This window comes from Carcharhinus amblyrhynchos, chromosome 9 (genome assembly GCF_965287045.1).
Source record: "Carcharhinus amblyrhynchos chromosome 9, sCarAmb.v2.hapA, whole genome shotgun sequence".
Lineage (NCBI taxonomy): Eukaryota > Metazoa > Chordata > Chondrichthyes > Carcharhiniformes > Carcharhinidae > Carcharhinus > Carcharhinus amblyrhynchos.
This window is the reverse complement of record NC_137332.1, coordinates 61695321-61720644: the sequence shown is the minus strand read 5'-3', so window position 1 is coordinate 61720644 and position 25324 is coordinate 61695321. Positions and strand designations below refer to the sequence as shown.

General features: G+C 38.7%; 1 protein-coding gene across 1 annotated transcript in view; it reads right to left on the bottom strand.

Moving 5' to 3' along the window:
• gpsm2 (G protein signaling modulator 2) overlaps positions 1-25324 on the bottom strand; it is a 72969-nt gene that overhangs the window by 16357 nt on the left and 31288 nt on the right. The window contains exons 3-13 of the mRNA XM_080195826.1: positions 24940-25161; positions 22514-22649; positions 20811-20953; positions 18972-19095; positions 17944-18059; positions 16633-16788; positions 14353-14461; positions 8729-8858; positions 6756-6826; positions 4710-4898; positions 2501-2657 (exon numbers count right to left, since the gene is read on the bottom strand). Coding sequence (XP_080051952.1) covers positions 2501-2657; positions 4710-4898; positions 6756-6826; positions 8729-8858; positions 14353-14461; positions 16633-16788; positions 17944-18059; positions 18972-19095; positions 20811-20953; positions 22514-22649; positions 24940-25161 — 1553 coding nt within the window. The remainder of the gene's footprint in view (positions 1-2500; positions 2658-4709; positions 4899-6755; positions 6827-8728; positions 8859-14352; positions 14462-16632; positions 16789-17943; positions 18060-18971; positions 19096-20810; positions 20954-22513; positions 22650-24939; positions 25162-25324) is intronic.

Genomic DNA, 25324 nt, shown 5'->3' with positions numbered 1-25324 from the left:
AAATTGTGTTTGACTAATTTGCTAGAGTTCTTTGAAGATGTAACAATCAAAGTGGAATATAGGGATCCTGTAGATGTTTCTGAACTTCCAGAAAGCATTTGATAAGATGCCGCACAAGATACAATCACACAGGGTTAGGGGTAATTTATTAGCTTGGGCAGAGGACTGGCTAATCAACAAAAAGTCGGCATAGATGATTCTTTTTCTGGTTAGCAAGAGGGTTCAGTCCTCAGGCCTGAATTACAATTTATATTAATGACTTAGATTTAATAGAAGGTACTCTAGACAAATTTGCAAATGACATAAAAATAGGTGGGACTGTAAGTTGCAATGAAGAAATAAGAAATTTACAAACCAATATGGATAGTTCAGGCCAAAATTTGGTAGATTGGAGTTTAATGTGGATAAGTGTGAGGTTATCCATTCTGGTCAAAAAAAAAAACAACTTATTATCTAAATAAACAGAAACTTCAGAGTGCTTCTGTGAAGAGGGATCTGGGTAATCTCTTGCAAGAATCACTTAAGACTTGTATGTAGATACAGAAAGTTGTAAGGAAGCCAAGTGGAATTTTGACATTTATTGTTTAAGGAATAGAATATAAAAGTAGGAATGTGTTGCTGCAATTGTTCAGGGCAATAAGAGCAAGACTGCACCTGGAATATGTGTACAATTTTGGTTCCCTTACTAGAGGATGTAGTTGCATCGGAGGCAGTTCAGAGGAGGTTCACTAGATTGATTCCAAAGATGAGGGGTTTATTTTATGAAGAGAGATTGAGCAGTTTAGGCCTATACTCTCTAGAGTTTAGAAGAATGAGAGGAGAATTAAGTTAGGCAAACAAGATAATAAAGGTGATTGACTAAGTAGATGTATGGAGGATGTTTCCTCTTGTGTGGCAATCCACGTCATAGTTTTAGGCTAAGGGGTAGCAAATTTAAAAACAGATGGGGAGAAATTACTTCTCTCAAAGGGCTCTGAATGTGGAATTCACTACCTCAGAGTGCAGTGACTGATCTAACATTGAGTAAATGTGAGGAGATAGACAGATTTTTAATTAGCACTGGGCTGCAGGGTTGTGGAGAATGGCCAGGTAAGTGGAGTTGAGGCCAAGATGAGATTAACCATGATTGTATTAACTGATGGAGTAGATTCAAGGAGTGAATTGCCTATTCCTACTCATGTTCACCTTTCTTGCAGTTAAAATATAGCAAAGATCATGCCAACATGGAAACCACATTTTCTTCGGGATACATTTGGCCTGCTAATTTAAGCTTGAACTGAGCAAAGGCCTTTCCAGTATGATGCCCACGTGCTGCAGTTTCTTTTGTTGCCTTTGTTTTTGCATAATGGGATGATTTTTGCATCAATTATGTCCTGTAGAATGGACCCAGCCTTCTAATATAGGAGGCAGAGGTCATAAAGGTGTGGCAGTAGATGGGATTTTCCTTACTTGAGCAGTCAGCTAGAATTCCATTCCTGCTGGATGCCTTTTTGCTTGCTAAGCAATTATCTTTTCAAACTAAAATAATGAGTTGAATTACTCAAAAGGGAACACTTGAGCTTAAAAAGATCACAAGTCTAATAGGAATGTCACTCATCAAGATTGGTGAAAATCTTATAAAATTATCAGAGGACTTTTTTTAAATCAGTTCCTACAACTTGAAAGCCCATCATGCTTAAAAGATTTCATAAACAAGTCACAATAAACACAGACAGACAAGTTTGCTTGCGTGGAGTGTGCGTGTTCCCTCCTTTTAGAAACCCACCGCACTCAATGAAGTCCAAAGAACTTTGGTGCAGAAAGGCTTGAGACTAAAGTGAGCATGGGACTATTGCTGGAGGTTGACCTCCAAATCTACACAGGTTACTTTATTTGGCAGAAAGCTGGTAAGAATTTTGCTGCTTGCACTAACAGCAACAGGCGAGTTGCACGATGATGGGAGTAAGTAGTTGTGGTTAAAGAGATGCAGCACAACTGTATGCAGTAGCCTATACGTGTGCAGTCATTGAAGCATTGGACTTCATAAAATCTCGACTTAGCAAAAAAAAAACTCTTCTGCTTAAGTAATGTCAACGACTGATGCCATTCCTACTCTGGAAAAGATTTGTAGCATGTCTAGTGAATTAGTGCTTCCACATACATTGTTAGTCAAATGTGTCATAAGAACAAACTGCAGGGAAAACAAAGGTTTTTGGACTCCACCTTCCTACAAATCTAACTTGTCTGAAATCCCTCTATTCTTTGCCCCTTTTTTCCTTTAAGCAGTATAAATAGCAGGATTCCTAGAATGACATACATTCTGCTATGGAATAGTTTGTTAGCAAGACTTACTCCAGCAACAAATGCTACACAACCCATTTAGCAAAAAAACTGGCCAAAAAATGAAAATGAAAGTAAAAATACACAAAAGAAATTTGAACTAAAAGAAGAAAATGATATGTGGGTGCATTTAGGGAAAATATTTCCTACATAAAGTCAGGAAAATTGAAAGAACACTCACCTAGTGTTTTGGGCTGGCTTGATGAAACTGGTGCAGCCGTTGTCAGCCCATTCTGGCTCTTTGTGAATGAATAGCGTTGATCATCCATCCGATTGCTCTGGAACCGACTCAACAAGTCAAAAAACCCTTCCTCTCCTACCACACTGGAATTGATTCTCTGAAAACCAATAATATAAATTGAACTTAAAATAAATACTGTATTTAGAAAATTCTACATGACAGTTATCCACAATCTGTACCATCATCACATCAGAGAAAGTATATTCCTTCGCCTGGGGCAAGCCAAGAGTGGGATGATTAACCTGGGTAAGCAGAAATTGAGATAATATTAACAGCTCCCAAAAAAATGCATTTAGCTTATATATTAACATTAATAATGTAAAAGATATAAGCAAAATCAGATTAATAAAATTACTTAATTTAAAGTTTAATTTAAAGGAGTTAAAGTAAACTGTGCTAGTGTAACAAACACATAACACCTTAATGTGTCAAATGTTTTAAACTAAATTCTAAAAGAGGAAAAAATTTACAACAGCAATGGATTTAAAATGCCAACTGTAAATACATTAATTTTTATCAATTTCAATAGCTTTTGCATCATCTGCATACAACTGCTAACAACTGATAGTAATTTAAATGTGTATTTCGGCAACTGTCTGATCTGGAATCGTGTCTGTAGTATAAGGGTCTAGTACATGTAGGGTTAATGTGGGACTGAGTACAGTACTGCCCACACAATGATGTAAGAAGGCACTTAAACCAAAGCCAGGCTCAGTCTAGAGATGGACAGAGACCTAGGATGGAGTCAACTCCGTATCTTTAGCATACATAATTTTGAATTGTTAATTAGTATTTGCTGTTAATATGCTCAAGTCTATGATGTCTGTTTCATGATATCCAAAGCAGTATTGGGTTCCAGATCAAAAACCCCTGAAACAAGAATGCAGAAAAACAAAGAAAATGGACATCTTTAAAGGATTCAGGGGTGGGCGAGGGAGTCCTGAGACCTCCATGGTGGGCTCAGGGATTTACTCAGGTTCTGATCAGGGCATCCTTTAAAAGATGATGCTCTGATCTCTGAGCAACAGGGTTTTTCCTGGCGTGAAACACCCCTCCCCCTTGATTTTTTTTTGGCAGTGTTGTAAGATCTGGAGTGAAAAGCGACCGGTTTCTTTGGAGAGAAACATACTGGTTTTCTCACTGGAAACAACATTGCTGTTTTTTGGTTAGAATTTGCTAATATTGTATTTGCTGCTCACAATGCAGTCTCCTCTATGCTGGGATGCAGTTTTGCGAAATATCGCCACTCAGCCCACCCTCCCCGCAAGCATAACTCAGAGCTTCTGAGTTGCTTGCCATTTTAATTCACCACCTTGCTCTCACCTTCACCTTCCTGTCCTCAGCCTGCTGCAGTGTTCTACTGAAGCTCAACACTAGCTTGAAGCGCTTCATCTTCCGATTATGCATTTTATAGCCTTTTGGACTCAGCATTGAGTCCAAATTATTTCAGACCATGAACTCCATTCCCCATTTTGTTTCTGGTTTTTGCCACATGCTGATCTTAATCTTGTTTTTTAAAGTTTCTGTTTTCAGATATAGCTGTTCAATATTCGGCCATTCACACCCACTCTGAACAAATGCCCTTTGCCTTTTGCTCCATAACATATGTGTCATTAATATCGTCTTCCTTCTACCCCTATGCTCTTCCTCTCCCTTCAACGGCATAAAACATTTCTATGTACCTTCTTCAGTTCTGCAGGCACATTTGACTCAAAACATTAACTCTGTTTCTCTTTCCAGACACACTGATGGACTTGCTGAGTATTTCCAGCACTTTCAGTTTTTATAGCTATTTATCAGTATCCAGTTAAAGCTCATTAGCTTCCAAGCACGTCCACTACATAAATGACCTTCAGGCCATTTAATTCTGTATGATCGTATTTATTACAAGAAAACTTTAATGTGTTACATTGAGGTCTGTTTTCCTCATGAATGATTCCCCTATTAACTTTTCCTACCCTAAAGAGAGGACTTGCAGCCAAGATTACGAAATTAGACAGATAGATGGAACTTAAAATACATGAATTGGGCACTTAGTTCTATTTTTTAATTTGATTTATGATAGCACTTCAAACTCTTTAAGGCAATGTATCATCTATAAAACAACAAGATGTAAAAATTAAAAACAAAGTATTATAACAAAGCTTACCTTTTGTGGCATGTGGCCTCTAGCATCATTTATGACCACAGAATTACTGGTATCTTTGAGAACTTTTGCAGATGAATTGTTACTTTTGTGCTTTTTGCCCCTGAATCTATTTACAAACAGCAGCTTTGCTGATGGCTTCCAAAGTGCAGGTTTCTGTTTCACAAGAATGTCACTGTTCCAGTTCTGAACCTGGGCAAAACAAGTGAATTCAACAATAAAATTCCTCAAAAATATAGCCTCTGAATGTTTGATGAGGGGTAAAAAAGGGACCAAATAACAGTGTGAATTGAAGACCCTAACTTCTCAAGGAAGACGGCAGGACAGACATTGCTAAGAGGCAATATTTTGTATTTCACAAGGTTTTAAAAAAATATTTCATGGGATGTAGACATCACTGGCTGGGCAACATTTGTTGCCCATCCCTAAGGGGCATTTAAGAGTCAACCACATTGCGGTGGATCTGGCAACACATGTAGAATAGACTAGGTAAGGACAGCAGATTTTGCTCCCAGAAGGCAAACAACAACAGTTTCATGGTCATTCCTGATTCTTATTCAAATTTCATCTGTCATAGTGGGATTTGAATCTTGGTCCGCAGTGTGTTAACCTGGGTCTCTGGATTACTAATCTAATGACAACACTACTATACCAAAGCTTTCCTAGTTGTCTTGCAACCTCATACAAACAACCAAGGAAGACTGACTTGATGCATTCAAAAGTTCTATCCACAAGGCTGTGTTCTCAGTCCCCAATGACCCCCCACCCCCGAATGATATTCAATGGCATTAACGTTGCTGGATCCCCAACTATCAACATCCTGGGGGCTACCATTGACCAGAAACTGAATTGGACTAGCCGTATAAATACAGTGGCTACTACAGCAGGTCAAAGGCTAGGAACCTTTCAGTAAGTAACTCACCTCCTGACTCCCCAAAGCCTGTCTGCCATCTGCAAGGCACAAGTCAGGAGTATAATGGAATACTCTCCACTTGCCTGAATGATTGCAACTCCAACAATATTCAAGAAGCTCAACACAATCCAGGACAAAGCAGTCTGCTTGAATGCTATCCTTTCCACAAATATTCAATCTGCCACTGATGCATAGTGTGTACCATCTACAAGATGCACTGCAGGATCTCACCAAGGTTCCTTTGGCAGTAACTTCCAAACCTACAACCATTACCATCTAGAAGGACAAGGGCAGCAGATACCTCAACACCAGCACCTGGAAGTTCCCCTCCAAGTCACTCAACATCCTGAATTGGAAATATATCACAGTTCCTTCAATGTCACTGGGTCAAAATCATGGAACTCCCTCCCTAACAGCATTGTGGGTGTACCTACACCTCAGAGACTACAGCAGTTCAAGAATGTAGCTCACCGCCATCTTCTCAGGGACATCTAGGGATGAGCAATAAATATGGCCTAGCCAACAACTCCATTTGCTATAAATTAATTTTAAAATACTATGTCTACAAGAGCATGTCAGAAACAAGAAATCCTGCAATGAGCAACTCGCCTCCTGACTCCATTTACAAGGCCCAGATCAGGCGTGTGATGGAATATTATTCCATTGTTTCAATGAGTGAAGCTCAAACAACACTCGAGAGAGATCTAACACCATCCAGCACAAATTAACCCACTTGTTTGGACCTATCCACAAACATTCACTCTCTTTACCAAAGCACAGTAGCAGCAGTGTGCACCATCTAGAAGGTGAAGTGTAGGAACTGACCAAGACTCTTTAGACACTGCCTTCCAAACCCATGACCACTACCATCTAGGACAAGGACAACATGGGAATACCACCACCTGGACGTTCTTCTCAAGCCACTCACAATCCTGTTTTGGAAATATATTGCTGTTCCTTTACTATCACAGTGTTTCAAGAAAGCAATTCACCACCGCCGCCACCCTCTTCTCAAGGACAATTAGGGGTGGTCAATAAATGCTAGCTTAGCCCCCGTGATGCCCCCTTTCCATGAATGAGTTTTTAAAAAGTATCTTACAAGTTCTTAAAATATTCTCTAGAAAAAATGTCAGTACCTTATCTGGTGTTAGCTTCATTAGTTCCATTTTATCCATGCTTTGTCGACGCCCTAATCTTGGTCGAGCACCTAGAATAATAAGAGAATAAGAAGTGCTTTTGCTGCTGCCTTCAACGACAGTGGTGTTACTGACCGTGATAACCACCCAACATAGCAGTGCTGCACGGTGGCTCAGTGGCTGGCATTGCTACCTCAAAGTGCCAGGTTCAATTTCAGCCTCAGGTTACTGTCTGTGTGGAATTTGCACATTCTCCCAGTGTCTGTGTGGATTTCCTCCGGGTGTTCCAGTTTCCTCCTACACTCCAAAAATGTGTGGGTTAGGTTGATTGGCCATGCTAAACTGACCCTAATGTCGGGATTAGCAAGGTAAATATATGGGGTTACGGGAATAGGGCCCACGTAGGATTGTGGTTGGTGCAGACTCAATGGGCCAAATGGCCTCCTGCACCATAGGAATTCTGTGGATTCCAGGAAATATATCTTTTCTCATCCAGTATAAACCTTTGGAAGAATTTTCTATTCATTGGAGAAAACCATGTCTCAAAATGTTATGATTCCATTTATTTATTTAATGGGTATAATTTAGCTGCTACATTCACTGTGTAGGATATTCCCATAAAGGTTATGAAATCGCACACAAACTCAAATGCGAATTTTCATGGTGATACAAATTACCATGGCACATGGATCAGAACCAAGATTTGCCAAAAAGGCACATTTTTGGGTGAGATGCTCGTTTGGAGAGTCAGTGGAGACTCAATGGGCCAAATGGCCTCCTTGTACACTGTGGGGATTCTATTCTATGGTCAGAGATTTCCAGACTGTGTGCCGGAGCACACTGATGTGCTGTGAAAAACCCCACAAGTGTGCTGCAAAATAAAATTAAAAATAATTTAAAAATCCAATCCAATCTTCATTTTCAGCTTCGTGGTCGGCATCTCCAAGTTCTGATGAACCTTGGGCCTCCCATGCATCCACCAACTGGGAATGGACTGCACGTGCAGAGTTCAGATTTTGTACATTAATCAGGAATGTATGCAGGGGCCTAACTAATGTAAAAAAACATAACTGCACATGCACGGCCCTTTCCCAGCCAACGCACGCACAGGGCTTGTACAGCCCTTTCCTGGCTGAGGCATGCACAGGAGATCTCAGATTCTTCAGGAATTGGAGATGCCGACCATGTATTTGAAGACAAAGGCCTGTGCAAAAGCACCAAAAGCATACAAAAGCCTAGGAGAAGCAACGGAGACAAGGAGAGGTTAGAAAAACAAAACAGGAGAGAAGATAGGGAGGAGTTAGAACAAAAAAGTTCTCAGTAAGGGAAGAAAAGACAGAGATTGGAAATAGGAATTAATAAAGTTAAGAAAAGGAGAAACAGGCTTCAGTATTGTATTTAACATGCAAATTGTGATCAGGTTTCCATTGTTAAATTTACGAAAATTGGACTAAATGGTAGCTTAACATATTTTAGGAGGTTTTAGAAATAAAAGGCTTTTACGAGGCCAGTTCAGTTGGAGAAAATAGGAGCCTTTTATAATATAAAGATGTGCCATGACATAAAAATGATGGGAACCACTTTTCTGTACACTGCTTTCCCCATGCACACCTATGCCTCACTCTTTATTGTGTTTTGTTGTTTCATCCATGCAAAACACTTTACTTTCTGCGATTATTAAAAAGATAAGCCTATGTAGATGAAATTAAACAGATCAGTATTTTGAATCCTAAGATATACTTTCAACCAGACATTAAATAAAAAGGGAAAATATTTAAATACTAACTAAGGCAAATCTCCCCACTGTGTTGATCAACAGGAAAATACAATGCTAAACACAAATTGTACTTCTACAATGGAAACAGTAACAAGGCAACTTTAACAATCACATCATGGAGCTGCATTCAAACAGAGAGCATAGGTTAGAGATGGAGGCACAAAAACTATCCTTCACAGGAATTTTTTGCACTCACCTTTCAAGTTGGAATCCAATTCATGACCTGTGACTAAGATGGAGTTGTTTGCACTGTAACTAATGCCCAAAACCATCTGGAGATCTGAAAGATTCATCCGGGCTGCAAGTTCACCACTTCTATCCCCTACCTGTAAAATATAAAACACTGCTAAGTTAAAAGAAAATGACACAGATTACTTCTATGAACAGTGACCTTATTTTATAAGGCAAGCAGCTCCACAATGCCAAACAACATCTCAAGTATTTCAAAAGCTGAACCTGCCTTTAATTTTCATAAAGTTAGAAAGGGACTGCAAATTTCTGGATATTTGAATAATAATATATTCCATTTCTACTTCTTATTATGCAACTTAAGACACAAATAACCATTGATAAGATAATGCTCCACACCCAAGAGTTTCAAGATTAGAATTTTGTTCTAAATGTATCATTCAAGATGCAGATATGTATTTGTATACACATATTGTTTGTTACTACAGGTTTACCTAACCTTTTGTAAAATACAGATTTGCTTCTCAGAAACAATGACCTCAATATGTACTTGGGCAGGAGAATTTTCATTCGGGAAACCCAGACGCTTTATTAGGCTCTGTCTAGATCAATCAGTTTTGTTTTATCACTTATTGTGAAACTGAGATCGTAGAACAGTCTGCAAGATGAAATATGACATTGCTTGGAAATGGTACCGAATCAAGTCTCAAAAGCAAGTCAAATACAGGCATTTTCAAAAGACAGGAATAACGTATTGGTGATCCATTCCCTCTATGAATAGCTTAGTGGTAAAAACTGGCCGGCATGGACATGTTGGTTTGAAGGGCATGTTTCTATGCTGTAAACTTCTATGACTACATGGTTTTTCAAAATAGCTTTTCCCCTAATTTCTTTCCAAGCCTTTCTGACAGAAATCAAAAGCTCAAGCAGACCAGCAATCAGCAGAAGGAGGGAAAGAGAAAGCAAGAAATTTTATATTAGCTAGCCTGACATTAGGCTATGTTTTCTTTCATGAGATCTGGGTATCACTGGTGAGGCCAGCAGTTGTTGCCCACCACACTGCCATGATGTGGAGGGACATCTTCACTCAAAGGGTCATGAATCTTTGTAATTGTTTACCCCAGGGGTCTGCGAATGATCTACTGTTGAATGTATTATGGCTGAGGTAGACAGATTTTTGGTGTCTCAGGGAACCAAGGGATATAGGGAGCAGGGAGGAAAGTGAAGATGAAGCAGATGATCAGTCATGATTATACTGAATGGCAGGCTCAAGGGTCTACTGCTGCTCCTATTTCTTATGTTCCTAACATCTAATAGCAACATTTGTTTAGCAAAGGTCTGATTTATCTGATCCACAAATCATAGAGTTTTGATTAAGTAATTAAGGAGAAATTGTTTTCACTGGCTGAAGGGTTGATAACCAGGGGGCACATATTTAAAGTAATTGGCAAAAGTGCCCAAGGCAAAATGAGAAGCAATTCTTTTGTGCTCAGTGTTATAATCTGGAATGCAGTGCTGGAAAGGGTGGTGGAAGCAGATTCAAAAATTATTTTCAAAAAGGAATGGGATAAATACTTGAAGCAGAGAAAATTGCCAGACTATAGGGAAAGAGCAGAGGAGAGAAACTAATTGGATTGATTTTTTAAAGAGGCATGATGGGTCAAATAGCCTTCAATGTTGCAAGATTTCATGACAAAATATCCACTCTGCTGTTTTTAGTATATGCCAAATCTTATTTTCTTTTCACATGTTTAAAAGGGATGAGGGCCCGACAGTAATGAGGTAATGTGGTGCAATTGGTTGCATCCCTGTCACAGAGCCTGAAGATCCAAGTTCAAGTCCCACTCCAGAATTTGATGGCTATGGAAGATGCTTTCATTACAATTTTATTGATTATGAACCTGCAACTCCTTTCAACACATCTACAGCAGGCATTAAGGCAAGTGAGGAGAAATTTCTTAATCGAAAGAGTGGTGAATTTGTGGAATTCACTACACAGTGGCTGAGGCCAAAACATTGTAAAATTTCAAAAATAAATTAGATATAGTTCTTGGGGTTAAAGGGTTCAAGGAATATGGGGGTAAGGGGGGAAATCAGGATGTTGAATTTGATGATCAGCCATGTTCATAATCAGTGGTGGAGTAGGCTCGAAGGGCCAAATGGGCTACTCCTGCTTCTATTTTCTATATTTCTTTTAAGAGCAGGAGAGACTGCTGGTCAGCTACGTTTGAAGGGGAGTGTCCTTCAAGCTGTAGTCTCTGGCTTCAGGCTAGTGACCTATTCCAGGAAAAATAACCTACGGAAGATAAACATAACCTTGTGCTTTATCCGCATCATGCATCTCTAGATGTGGGAAGTCTTCAAGGTCTAAGCTTGTATTGCATAGCCAATAGTATTTTGAAAAACAGCAAGACAACTTTTATTTTCTAGTCCTATATAACTCTCTTCAAGTCAAAGTTAACAAAATGACTTTTCAATCCAGGATCTATCGGGTAAAGAGGACTCTGATCCAGTGAACTTCAAAACATTTTACCTATTTCTTGTATATAAATTTGACAATGGATGTTACAAATCAAAATGAGAGACTAAGAATATCCCTTTAACTGGCAGACCTGAAAATTATGGGTGTAAAAGGAGTAGAAGGAGTGATTGAGTTCCAAGAGGGCTAAGATTCTTCTTACTGGCTTCCTATTTTGGGGAACATAAGAACACAATAATGTCCAAGAATAGAAAATAACTTATTGCTATTCCTCAGCTGATCAGAATGAGTCACACTGAAGCTTAAAATTATTTCGATCTGAGAAACATGTTTACTTTGAAGACAAGTTGCTCATCACTCAGAGTTGAGAGTTATTCTCAAAATGATTTACAGATTAAAAAATAAATAAAAAGGCATGACCTGCAAGAATAATTCCTCAAAAAAAATGTTACATTTCAGGTTCTTTTGCACAATTTTCTTATTTAACATCCAAGTAACAATTATCCTGAATGAACTTCATCCACTCTCCAGATCAAGTGGCGGGCTTTTTGCCTTAAGCTGAACAAATGAGGTTACCATCCTGCTTTAGAGATTTACATACACTAAATAAATAATGCTCCAAAACTTGTTTTTGTAATGTGCAGCATTTTTTGTCTCTCGCTTCAGGTTCATAAATAAGGTGTTAATCCTGAGGCCTCAGATGGAGGATGGCTGCACAGGGACTTTGGCCAGTCGTGAGCCTGTTTAGCAAGGACCATTCTCATGGTGGCTGTAAAAGTAATAAGTGAACAATTCAGATAAAGCAAGATACTTCAGATCCTGGGAATCAGATCTGGGAGAAATTCATCAACCAACATTAGGTTGTTTTTTCTTTCGAATGATATTACCTAACCAGATGATTTCCAGCATTTTCTGCTTTTATTGTAATAAGGAACATTGTGATGGGAGGTTAAAGGTATAAAGAAAATGAGCTGCAAAGTGTTGCTGTGGAGAACAGGAACATCGAATCCCTACAGTGCAGATGTCGGCTATTCGGCCTATCTGCACCAACTCTCTGACACAGCATCTTCCCCAGGCCTTCTCCCTATAACCTCACACATATACCATCGTCAATCCAGGTAACCTACACATCTTGGGACACTAAGAGGCAACTTAGCACGGCCAATCCACCTAACCTGCACATTTTCGGACTGTGGAGTAAACAAGCACCCAGACAAAACCCACACAGAGGAAGAACGTGCAAACTCCACATGGTCACCCAACACTGGAATTGAATCTAGGTCCCTGGAGCTATGAGGCAGCAATGCTAACCACTGTGCCACCGAGGAGAGGATTACTCAAAACATGTTAGTAGTGTGATACTAAAGAAAGCATTAAGAAGAATTAAAATTTTAAAACCGTATCAATTATTAAAATAGGATACTTAAGAGAGCAGGAAGCAATACGAATCTCACTATCCCCAACTAGTGATCCCCATGTCGTTAGTGTGTGCCTAAACTGGACAAGATACTGGGCAAGACGACAGCTCAGTGACTATCGCTGATTGCTGTGCAGACACATGGATTTGGGCCGGTGTCTGTGGGAGTTTGCGCATTCTCCCCGTGCTTGCGTGGGTTTTCTCCGGGTGCTCCGGTTTCCTCCCACACCCCAAAGATGTGCTGTTAGGCTGACTGGCAGGAATAAATTGTCCCTAAATCAGTTTCCCTCAATCTGGATGGCCATAAAACATTAGACAGGGGTCGTGGGTAGAGAGGGGGACTGGTGGTGTTGAGATGGCGGCGTGGGCTCGTTGGGCCGAAGGGCCTGTTTCCCGGGCTGTTTTTGTTCTTTGTTCTTTAGTGCCTGTTCAGTTTTTGCTAATTTTATAGACACTTCCCCCCTCCAACTTAACCCTCCAGCTTAAGTTATTCATACTTCCCTCGGGGTCTCACTATGTCTCCTTTTGTCTGAAGCTATTATCACTTCTATCAGTTAACCATCTTATTTTCCACTGAATCATTTCAGTTTTATTTTAACATGTATATGTTGAGAGTTTATTTCTCCGTCCTCCTCCTCGTGTTCACTCTTATAAAATATCAAGCTGTAATACTTTCTGGTACTGTAATACTTTCTGATGCCTGAAACAATGACTTGTTGCTTTGCTCCATACTAACTATTTTCAGCATCTTCTGTTTTGGCTTCAGATTTACAGCATTTGCAGCATTTTTTTTCTCTTTTTTTTACTGAATGTTAAAGAAAAATGATAACACACACGCTATGGAACTGACTACCAAATGCTCCATTTGCATGCTGGCAGATTATTTAAAACTTGAACCAAATGTGAAAAGAGAGAACTTGAATCTTGTAGAGCTTGAAATTGACCAATTTCTTCCTGAATAGTATTCTTTTGGAACTCGGGGGGTGGGTTAATGGGTGACGATAAGAGGTATTGGCGAACATAACCCTCTCTGATTGCTGACAACCACATTGCATGTGCACACCCTGGAATCAAAGCTGTCCTAGAAATAGCTGTCCCTTACAAGAAAAACAGTTAAAATGAGAACAACCTTTAAAATATAGGATACTGATTGACCACAACTAAATTCCCAACCCAGACAGATTGTTGGATCCTGCAACCTTAATAAAATATGTAGAATTGTAATCATACGAGTATAAGTGGTGAGTCAGCTGGTAGCACTAGAGCCCAGAACCTTGCGATTCATGCTAAAGTTCCACTCCAGGGCCTGAGTAAAAAATACCAGTGCAGTATTGAGGCAGTGCTGTGCTGTCAGAGCATGAATGAGTTGATGAAACATTAAACCAACGCCCCATCTGCCTGCTTGGGAGGATGTAAACATCTCTTGGTATTATTTTGAAGAAGAGCAAGGGAATTATTCCCTAAGTCTTGGCCAATATTTATCCCTCAATCAACATCACAAAAAACAGATTATCTGGTCTTCTTTACTTTGCTATTTGTGGGAGTTTGCTGAGAGCATAGTGATTGTGGTGTTTCCTACATTATAATAATCAATATAGTTAATTGATTGTAAAGTGTTCTGAGACTCTGTGGTCTTGAACAATGCTTTTTAATTGAAGTCTTTCTTTTCATTCGCACATATGGTAGCTACAATTTAATTGCATAGCTTATGTAAATTATCAAACATTATTTTTACCTCTTTTGAGATTTCGAAGTGCCTCTCGGCAAAATGCACAGCTTGTTCATGATTTCCTAGTGCAGTGTAAGCATTTCCTAAACTCCAACAAGCTCGCCCTTCACCTATCCTAAAATTCAAATGAAAAGCAGATGTAACAAATTTAGGCCATATTATTTTAATTCTGTATTTTCAAGTTATATTACAGTATGTCTTAAACAAGAACATACACATCCAGAAGTTTCTAGAACAATAGACATTAAGAAAATGGAAAACAATGTGTATAAAACACGTAGGGCAGGATTTTCCGGCTACACTCGCCCCAAAATCAGAAAATCCCGCCCAAGGTCAATGGACCTTTGCATGACCACTCCCCCCCCCTCCCCATAATTCTCCAGGCGGACAGAATGGTAAAACTCCCCCCATTATCTCACCTTGCAAAAAATGGACTTACATATAAAATTCAACATTTTAAAATTTAATAAAAGCAAGGAGCTATTCTTGAACAGGTGTATGATGGAACCAAGGAGAATACGAATTTATTAAAAAATCTTTTGTTTGCTACAGCTCATTCACTGTATGTAGCTGAGGAGGGATTCTTACATGCAAAATGCTTGCAAATAGATGATCCAATAATTGAAAGTAATGTTATTTGGCAAAAATTAATACTTTTTTTTAAAAACCATTCAATTTTTGGTGTAGACCTTCTAATGGCCAGGTATACACTTTTAATGCACTTGTTACAAATTTTTAAAAATGTCATTTTGAGAGTCTCACTTGAAAGGTTGTACATTTATCTAAATCCAGTCCAAATTTTCCCAGAATCTATTGTAGCCAGTACTGAGGAATGACCATTGTTTGTCGCCTTGCTGGTTTAATCATCATGATAATTTGCTCTGGAGGTGCAAGATGGAAATTGTGTTCCTACATTAGAAAATTGAACTAAGAGTGGAATTAACTATCTCCTTAACCAAACTGAAGTACTGTGATCTTAAAATATCATTAAGAGTGGGTGAATGCAATCATGAATAGAAAGAGAAAAAAAAGGAAAGCAAAATCGAGGAGGAGAGAGAAATGAAAATAAATGACATCTTTAAACACAATTAAAACCTGCAACAGTGAGTGAGACTCCATACTCAGCAGTTAACTTTCACTGTCCAGACTGGCAGTAATTGACACTTTCCACATTATTAATAGGGAAAATCAATTTGAAATGACTTGGCATGGTGATAATTTTAGTTTGCATCTATCACTCACCTGGAAACACTAAGGACGACCTTACCAGAATTTGACAAAGTGTCAGGCTCAGTCAGAAAATTGGTGTGTACCTCCCCAGTTGCATAGGCCAGTTTTCTCTTCAGGCTTTCAAAAAAATAGTGAGCGTGGTTTACGCCATCAAGAGGCAGGGCAGGGACTGAGAGCTGGCAACAGACTTTACAGAGATCAGGGTACTATCTTAAAAGGTTGCCCCAATCAGAAATAAAGTGTAAAGCAAGGGGCATTGCTAGGCCACTGCCTGGCCATGTCTCTCTCCCCCAGCGATGATACTTTTTACCTCTGTGCACCCGAAGGGATCCCTTTTTCAGCTTTTTAAAAACTTGTCAAGAACTTTGTCAATATGACCTGTACGAATATACCCGAGGGTGGGGTGTGGATCATGTGCCAAGGGGTCTACATAGCTACATGTTAATTTAGTAAAATATATTAAAACCAGGTTCACGCCTGGCAAGGGGCAGGGAAAATTGGAAATCACAATCTTGCTGGTGAGATGCAGGATTTCCAGTTTTCTCCAGATTTTGTGGGGGTGTTGGCAATCCCATGCACAGAGAAAAATGGCTCAAGATCCCGCTCTGTAACAATTTACAACATAGAAGGAAGGCATTCAGCACATCATATCAGTGTTGTTTGAAAATAAAGTGATCCAACCTAATCCCACTATTCAGTTCTTGGTCGCTAGCCATTCAATCCATTCAAAGGTGAGGCAGATGGCAAAATACCATTTTCACAGACACAATAGTAATGACACTCAATCAAGTAACCATCCTCACCTGACAGAAAGCATCATTAGCTTCACAATTACTTTTTAATGATTTTTCTTCTAAAAGCTAAGTTTTCTTCTGATTATGAATCCCTTCTTACGTAAACTGAGCTTCTTCCAATGGTGACATCTACCAGTTGAATGTAGTACTACAATGCATTTCAACTTTCCTCATATATTGGACTTCGAGCAGTGATCACAGCCATACGCTAGATCTAATGCTACTAATGATTAGAGATTAAAGCGATTATGTTTAATTTTACCTATCTGCAAGCTCTTGTGCTATGATGAGATGTTTCAAATGGTATTCAATGGCCTTTTCGTAGTCTTGAAGCAGAGTGTAAGTGTTTCCAAGACTGTAACAAGCTTGTGCTTCAACGGCTCTGTCCTTTAGCAGTCGAGCAAGATGTAGTGTTCTCCTAAACAAATGTCAATAAGCTACACAAGTCAAAACATTTTAAAATGTCTACGTGTTATCCAACATTTTCAAATATTTTTGGTGTATTCCAATGTTTTAAAGAAACAAAGAACAGGCTTTTCAGGAATTGTAAATCTATCTCAAGCTCACCATTGTATTAAAACATACTTGGGTATCATCATGATAATCTTATGGCATGATACAAAGAAATACAGACGCTAAAAGCATCCTAGATTTAGTCTCTGGTCGATGATCAAGCCAAGTAATTTAAGCAGTCATTTAAATTGGCCCTTGCATTGCTATTTTGAGGAGGAAAGGTCTCCATTGCCATAGTTTCTGCTCTTGTTCATCACCCATGCACTATGCATGAATGCATGAGGGGTCACATGACACCAGGTTATAGTCCAACAGGTTTATTTGAAGTCACCGATTTCAAATAAACCTGTTGGACTATAATCTAGTGCGTGTGACCTCTCATCTCGTCCACCCCCTTTCAACACTGGCATCTCCACATCAGTGGCCTGGTAGCACAGTGGTTAGCACTGCTGCTTCACAGCTCCAGGGACCTGGGTTCGATTCCCGGCTTGGGTCCCTGTCTGTGTGGAGTTTGCACGTTCTCCTCGTGTCTGCGTGGGTTTCCTCCGGGTGCTCTGGTTTCCTCCCACTGTCCAAAGATGTGCGGGTTAGGTTGATTGGCCATGTTAAGATTGCCCGTAATGTGTCCTGGGATGTGTAGGTTAGAGGGATTGGTGGGTAAATGTGTAGGGGTGTGGGGATAGGGCCTTGGTGGGATTGTGGTCAGTGCAGACTTGATGGGCCGAAGGGTCTGTTTCTGCACTGTAGAGTTCTACATTCTAGTACAAGATCACATACAGCTGTGATATCACAACGACCAAGTGAATATCTTATGGTGCGGTATTGGTTTGATCTTTGATCTTGGAGTTAACGGATCTCAGAAAGCAAAAGAGTCATTCAAATTTCAATTTGGAGGATGCCTTGATCCAGGTTAATACATGAAAAGCCACTTCAGTGACCAAAGTTTCAGAAACTGCGCTGTCCACGCCACATCACCCCCCTCAAAAAAATGTGCCTTCACAACATTTAGTTCTTGATTGCAAAACTAAGATAAAGGTATTCATATTCAAACAATGCTCACTTGTAATATTCAGCTGCCATTGCAAATTCACCAAGAAATACAAAGGCATTTCCCAGATTGCTACACGCTCTCCTTTCAGCTGATTTGTCACCAAACTCCTTTGCAATTTCTAAGCGCTGAAAGCATAAAATAAGTTCAATCAAACATAATATCAAAGTAGGCAACTTCAATATTTAGACAACTGTATTGTATATTATAAAGAAAGCTCAATTTGCAGTTTGCACTTTTTTTAAATGCATGATTATACTTGTCTGAATTGCGAGCAAAAAGCCTTTAAACTGAAGTCAGAGGCCTCGGCTGCACTGTCCAGTTATCTCATTTTTGTGCCCAAATGTGTCAAAATTACACGAGATTCAAGAATAAAAACTAAGTAATTGCAAGGCCACACTTTAAACACTGACAACTAACTATAGCAATTTAATCCTGCTTAGATAACTTCATCCCTTAAATTCACAGCTTGATATAGTTTTGTCCAATGGTCATACTGGAAAGGAAAGGCATGATTGCATTCTACTCCTTTGCAGAACTCTCACAATATTATCAGTTACTCTCTATGACCAGTAAAGGAAAGCTATTTTTCCTCAAGCTTAAGGTAAGGTTTTTAAAATAGCAACTATTTAATGTGAAGAACGAAGCAATTCAAATTCACAGATCAAACAAAGACAAATAATATTTTGAGAAGTGGTTTACATCTGGAGAAACATTATGAAATGTAACACATCAACAGAAGAAAACAAAATGGTTTGACAAACACACCTTTGAAAGAGCTGAAGCCTTGAAAATAGTTACAGTGGGGCCTAATGCCTTCAGATCTACACCTATAGTAAATGGGAGAACTGACATGTTGAGACATCCATTTTCGATCAGGAAACAAAACATTGACGCAGAAAATCCAGATTAATGACTCTATCTTGTATTCTTTCCACAGAAAACGTGAAGGAAAACAATGCAAATTTACTAATTTGGGTCTCCATACTGGCATTCTGAAATGAGGGTTGTGGTAAAAATGAATATTTGATATTTCATACCTCCTTGTGGGATTTCACTGCTTTTCCAAAGTTGCCCAAAAGGTAATGTGTATTTCCTAGATTCCCATATGCACGTCCCTGGGCTGCTCGGTCTCCCAGCTCCTTAACTATTACTAAATTTGCTCTACGAAAAGATTATTACAGGTAAGTGCTACTGATTTGCAGTGGTTAATTCAGATTAGAACTTAACATTGGAAAAGACAAAACAAGGATAAATTGGGTTAAGAAATACAGTGGTCAATGATGCACCAAAAATGTAGCAATAATCACTGCTTTCATTTAGGTCTACACATACCCTTTGTGATAGTCAGCCAGCAGCAGAATCAGTTTGTACATCTGTCACTTAGAGGTGCATCAGGACCATATATGATCATTATGGAGATTAAGATGTTCTCTCTTTCTTAAGAAAGCATGGAAGCAACTTCTTTAAATGTGTTGCCATACACTATTATGAAGCAGCCTACACGTGGTGTCTGTGTGGATAGGTTTAGGTTCCTATGCAGCCTAAAGAAAATACTTGCTAGGATCCCTTACACATGGTAGGAATGGGTTAAGTGCAACCTTCCACTTTAGACCTAATTTGTATGTTAATTGTTTAATAACTGGAATACATAAAGGGGTTACAGGTGGCAGTGGGTATTGGATGTATGTATGTGGGGTTGTAAAAAAGAATAAAGTGAGTTTGTGAAGAAGCTGGACTTGCATCATCTTTTATTACTGGACTGCAACTAAGGGGCTCAACAATACAGACATCCTAGTTTCCTTACCGTCTCTTTATTCCTTTCTAGGGACAGGTCAGTAAAACTTAAGGCTGATCGAAATTCTCCACAGAAGATTATATGATGTCAAAGAGAAAATGCATTTTGAGCATTATGAGCAATACTTCACCTTGTATTATATAAAAAACAAAAACCCTGGAAATATTAAACAGATTTAATCTCTCCATGTACTCCCACCTCCTAAAGCATGCATTAATAAATCAAGATGTTCATGATTGCTTAGGGTTGGTTATTTATTTCATTTTTAGATAGTTCTTATCATAATTAGCAAAGTTGCCTCACAGTGACTCACAGCCTTGTCAGGGCTACTCACATTCAGCACAGAAAAGTAGATCTTTACCAAAAAGGCACTGTTGTGGAACGCTACTAAAAATATACCCAATGTGTCTATCAACGGAGACTGTGAAAACTTGGTCATATCTAAAGGAAAATTTGATCAACATTGTGAATGGTTGTTTCGAGAAATTATTTTAAAACCATGCCTCTTGATCAGTTCTAGCTGTCAATTCAAATTGTCCCAAAGGACCATTGAAATACTATCCACTTTGCCTCAAAACAAAAACAGAGTTGAATGTCTCCAAAACTAAATAGAATGCCACAAACTGAGCTAATAAACAGGTTCATCCTACTCATTAAGGCAAAGGTTAGTCATCAGTCAGTCTTTAATGTTCAAGTTTATTCAATAGCATAGTATGGGGACTGTATTTTTTATGTTGCTTTCTTTCTTAAACAATATGTCATACTAGCTAACAAACAAAGTCCTCTTTTCTATACAAAAATACTTTCCTTAAATGAGTGGATGCACGTGGGAAATGAATCTTCAGAGGGACAGCCCAGCAAAAAAAAAGATTTGAACTTCTACCTTAACAAAAATTGGGGAAGCAGAATCTATCATAGTTTAAAAGAAAATGGACAATTAAAAAAAAAAACACTTTTTAAAAAAAAGTGTATTTGATAAGAGGACAGACAAATTAAAATAAATAGACAGCTCAGAGAACAATAAATGAAACATGGTTTCTTTTTCTGCTTTAAAACTTTTCTATTGTAAATAATGACTCACTCATAATAGTCTGAAGCCTTTTGCAGAGCCAAAATCACCTCCTCTGGAAAATCACCTGGATCCTGAGTTCCCGCACAAGCCAGACTTTTTCCATTAGCATGGTATGCATTGCCAAGGTTGTAAAGTGCTCTTGCTTCACCTACCTGTTTTTATAATCATAAAAACAAATTCAAAATAGTATGAAGAACACCTATTATTCAAAAGAAAATTAAAATCTGTATCTGTGAACCATTTCTTGCAATTCACCAAATAGAATAACCAATTTTGTTTGGATTTGAAATCAAATTCTAATTCAAATTGTAAATTGTGACTTGATCAAATCTGAAACTCTTCCCAAAAGACTTGAGGCAATTGAAAATAGCAAAACTAAGATTAATACATTTTTGCTAGGCAAGGATAAATAGTAATACAAATCAAGTATGCTACATGCAGTTAAGAGACAGGTCAGCCATGATCTGACTGAATGAGCAAGCATAGGAGACTAAAGTGCCTACTCCTGTTCCTATGACTAATCAACTATGAAAGATACAACAGCAGTGTTTAAACCTATCCTCACTTGGTGGCCACACAAACCATAGGCAGCACCGTGGCACAGTGGTTAGCATGTTGCCTCACAGCATGAGGAACCCAGGTTCAATTTCAGCCTTGAGTGACTGTTTGTGTGGAGTTTGCACATTCTCCCTATGTCTGTATGGGCTTCCTCCAGATGCTCTGGTTTCCTTCCACAGTCCAAAGATGCGCAAGTTAGGTGGACTGAACATGCTAAAATTGCCCCTTAGTGTCCCAGGATGTGTTGGCTGGAGAAATTGGTGAAGTAAATACATAGGACTTCAGTAGGATGCTCTGTCAAAGCATTGGTGCAGACTTGATGGGCCGAATGGCCTCCTTCTGCACTGTAGGATTTTTATGAAATATTCCAGAAAAAATCACTAATTAGCATTCAGAAGCTATGACAGAATAGATAGATTGTATCTCATTGATCTCAAGCCCTCAGATGCAAGGTTAAACGTGAGAGATTTAGGTCAGATCAGTAATTAACCATTTTTAATAACTACACAAAGCATTGCTGAGCTCTGGGATGAACTCCTGGAGTTAGTAATTGAGGAATGTCCAAACGCAGCAATAGGTTAGTGAGGTAATTCGAAGATAGGGATGAGAATGCAGGAATTAGGAGTGCAGATCATGAAGGATAAATAACAACATCAAATTTAGAACACTGAAAAAAGCTATGTGATTGAAACTGTGTTGCAAAACAAACAGGGGAAATCAACAAGATAGAACAAATTCAAATGTAATGTCCACATCATTGCCCAGTTCAGGTCTGCTCAGTCAGCACAGATGTGGAGATGCTAGCGTTGGACTGGAGTAAAAGAGAAAGAAATCCCACAACACCAGTTTAAAGTCCAAACAGGTTTATTTGTAGCAAAAGCCGCAAGCTTTCGGACAGGCTGTCCCTTCGTCAGGTGGCTGGGAGTTCAGACAGCACAGGCCAGAGAATCAATCTGAGAACTCCTTGGTCTCCATGCTTCAGTGTCTAATGTTCAGTGCAATTACCCACTGAGTCTTTAGAATTATGATTGGATGTGTTAACATTTCATTGGTAAAGAAATATTATAGAATATACAATTGATCACAAATATACAGAAAAAATGGTGAGCAAATGAATTACTATCAAGCATATTGAATTATTTGCTAACCACTACCTTATCACAGAGTTCTCTGGAAATGTCCAGATGTCTTTGACAGCAAACGATTGCTTCATCAAAGCGTCCTAAAACCTTGAAAGTATTGCCAAGGTTACCACTAGCTTTAGCTTCTCCCAATCGATCACCAATTGTTCTGAAAATTAAGCGAACAGTAAAGCAAAACACATTAGCAAAAGTTTCTGTGTCAAGTCCTTTGTTTTTGGCACTCATCCCTCATGCTTTTTCAAGTATGGTGACTAGAATTACAATATGCAGTAAATCAAAATAATTTATAGCTCTGTTAATGGTTTAATGAACTAACTTAGCCAAAATAAAATGATACATTCATATCTAATGAGAGAAAAATGAGGTGAAAAGTTTCAGGTAAGCATAAATAAGTATTAGAATGAGTTCCGACCTGCATGGTCTGAACAGTCCATCATAAAAACCTTTGCATAACTTCTGGAAATTTCTAAAGAACTAGCCTAGCTATTTATCCCCAAAAATGTTTCTGGTTTTTAAACTGCTTCTCCATAATATCTCAACAGTAAACCCACTACTCACAATGTTATTTCTAGATATCTTTCTAAATCTGCAAGAGCTAATTATTCCCTTTGCTGCATATGTGCTTTGTTTATTTTTTGTCAATATGCAATCATTTTCATGTCAGTAATAAATTTATTACATAACAGATTTGCAATTTGGAACTGATGGAATTTGTTAAACACATCTGAGATCCCTCCGCTCTTCCTAATTCAGTGTCATCTCCAACATTAATTTCTGTATCCAGCAGCAAAGCTGCTGAAAATATACATAGCTGGTCCATTAGAATTTGAACTGGATTCTAATAAACTGGCACAATCCCAACCTTTTCTTCTTTCATATGCTGACATGCTGAGTATTTCCAGCTATAATTTTGATTTAATTGTACTCAGTCAAATTGGATCATTCAGATTACAAAACTAAGTCATTAATTATTTAACTATGGTACATATTGCAACTCAAGTATGTACTGAAGAATACAAACTTCAAAAAATTGTAATTGTCACTCATGCCTCCATTCACTTTCATCTGGAAGATTTAGACACAACCCTCCTTGCTTCTTTGCTCACAGTTAAGATAGGTTAGGTATAGTTTAAGATTTACAATATTGACTCAGAGGTAAACTTGCAAGGAACATATAAATTGAGTCATTAGTTATTTGAACAAAATCAGGACTGTAGCTACAATATCTTTGCCTGGAAATTTTCAAGGGTTCTCTGGCGGGAGATTAGAAAAACCCTAGAAAAGCTGCATAGGCAGTGAAAAACAGCAATTTAAGTTCCACCCCTTGCTGTTTCTGCACAGCAAGGAATCAAACACATCCAGGAGATGTTCCACCTTTTACAACTAAAGGAAATAAAAGTTAATCAGCTTTCCAAACTGAAAGGTTATTCAGGTTCCCCAACTCAAATAACAACTTTCTTGTATCCAGACACAAAATCCAATTTTAATCCTCATTGCATTGCAAAAACCACTTGGGTTGTTAAAAAGCAGGACAGTTACTTCTCTTTGGTCTCAATGTGCCCTGCTAGATATATTTTTAACCATCTGTTTCAAGTAGGCAAACAGGGCACCCACTGGATGGCACAATGTCACTTTAAACATGCAGATCAGGCTTCAACAACATCAAGGTTTGAGTAAAATCTGAACTTCAGATCAGTGCAGAAAAAGCATTGTGATTAATTTACCTGGTCAACCTAGATCCAGGGCTTACAGGCCAAGAATATCAAGTTATTTTAATTGTTCTTTCCATGGGAACCAAAAGGAGAAAGAGCAGTCCTCCACACCCCAGAGTCTTGGGACATCCCAGCAATAGGCTTCGCTGTCCTTCCCCACCCTTCAGCCACAATCATTTTGCCCTACCAATCCCCCTTCATAGCTGACCACTTTGGAATGGCCCTTCGTGTCTCCTCCAGTAGACTGTTATTGCACAAAGTTCCACTTATGCTCACAGACCAGTGTTATACCCACTGGGTTGAGACAGAAAACTAATAGCAAGTGTGCAGACGAGTCCCAAGAGTTAAGATCTCCTTGTCAAGCATTGAATGATTTTGTTTCCCACTGGGAGCCAAAGAGAAAGCTATATTTTCTTTGAAGGAATGGACCAAATCAATAACAGCAGAACTGTAAGCCAAGATCTATGTATCTAAATCATTTCGCTCTCCAATATATTGTCTGGACATTTGGATGTTTGACAGATTACTTTATTACCCACAAATGAAAGATTGGAAACACAGCATCTGCCACAAGTGACAAAAGTAAGCTTGTATTCTAATACAAATGTTCACGGGAACAATGAGGAATTAAATCCAAGGAGAATGTCTCCAAAGATTATGAGTAGAAATTAGTGCAATGATCTTTGTACACATGGAAACCCAAAGTGAGGCAGAATACATGCTTACCGTGCAAGAGTCAAGTCATGATGGTGATACTCCAGTGCTTTGGAATAATCATGCAAATAAAAATAGGCATTTCCAAGCTGACTGTAGATGGCACTGAGGGTCTTCAGGTCCTCTGTTCCAACTTGAACTGCAGCTTCAAAAAATGACACTCCAGCTCGACAGTCTCCTGTTTTACAGAGTCGTTCACCTTCTAAAGCCAGTTCCAAGCAGGAAGCTTCCATTCTGCAAAGTCACCAGTAAAAGTAACCAATTCCATACTGCAACTATTTAAGAGGTTACAAAAATGTTTCATGAAACCAAATGCATTACACAGCCATATACTGCAGAAACAAAAGCGTTGGATGTTTTAAAAAGGTCAAACAAGTCAGGGTAACTGAGCAAAGTG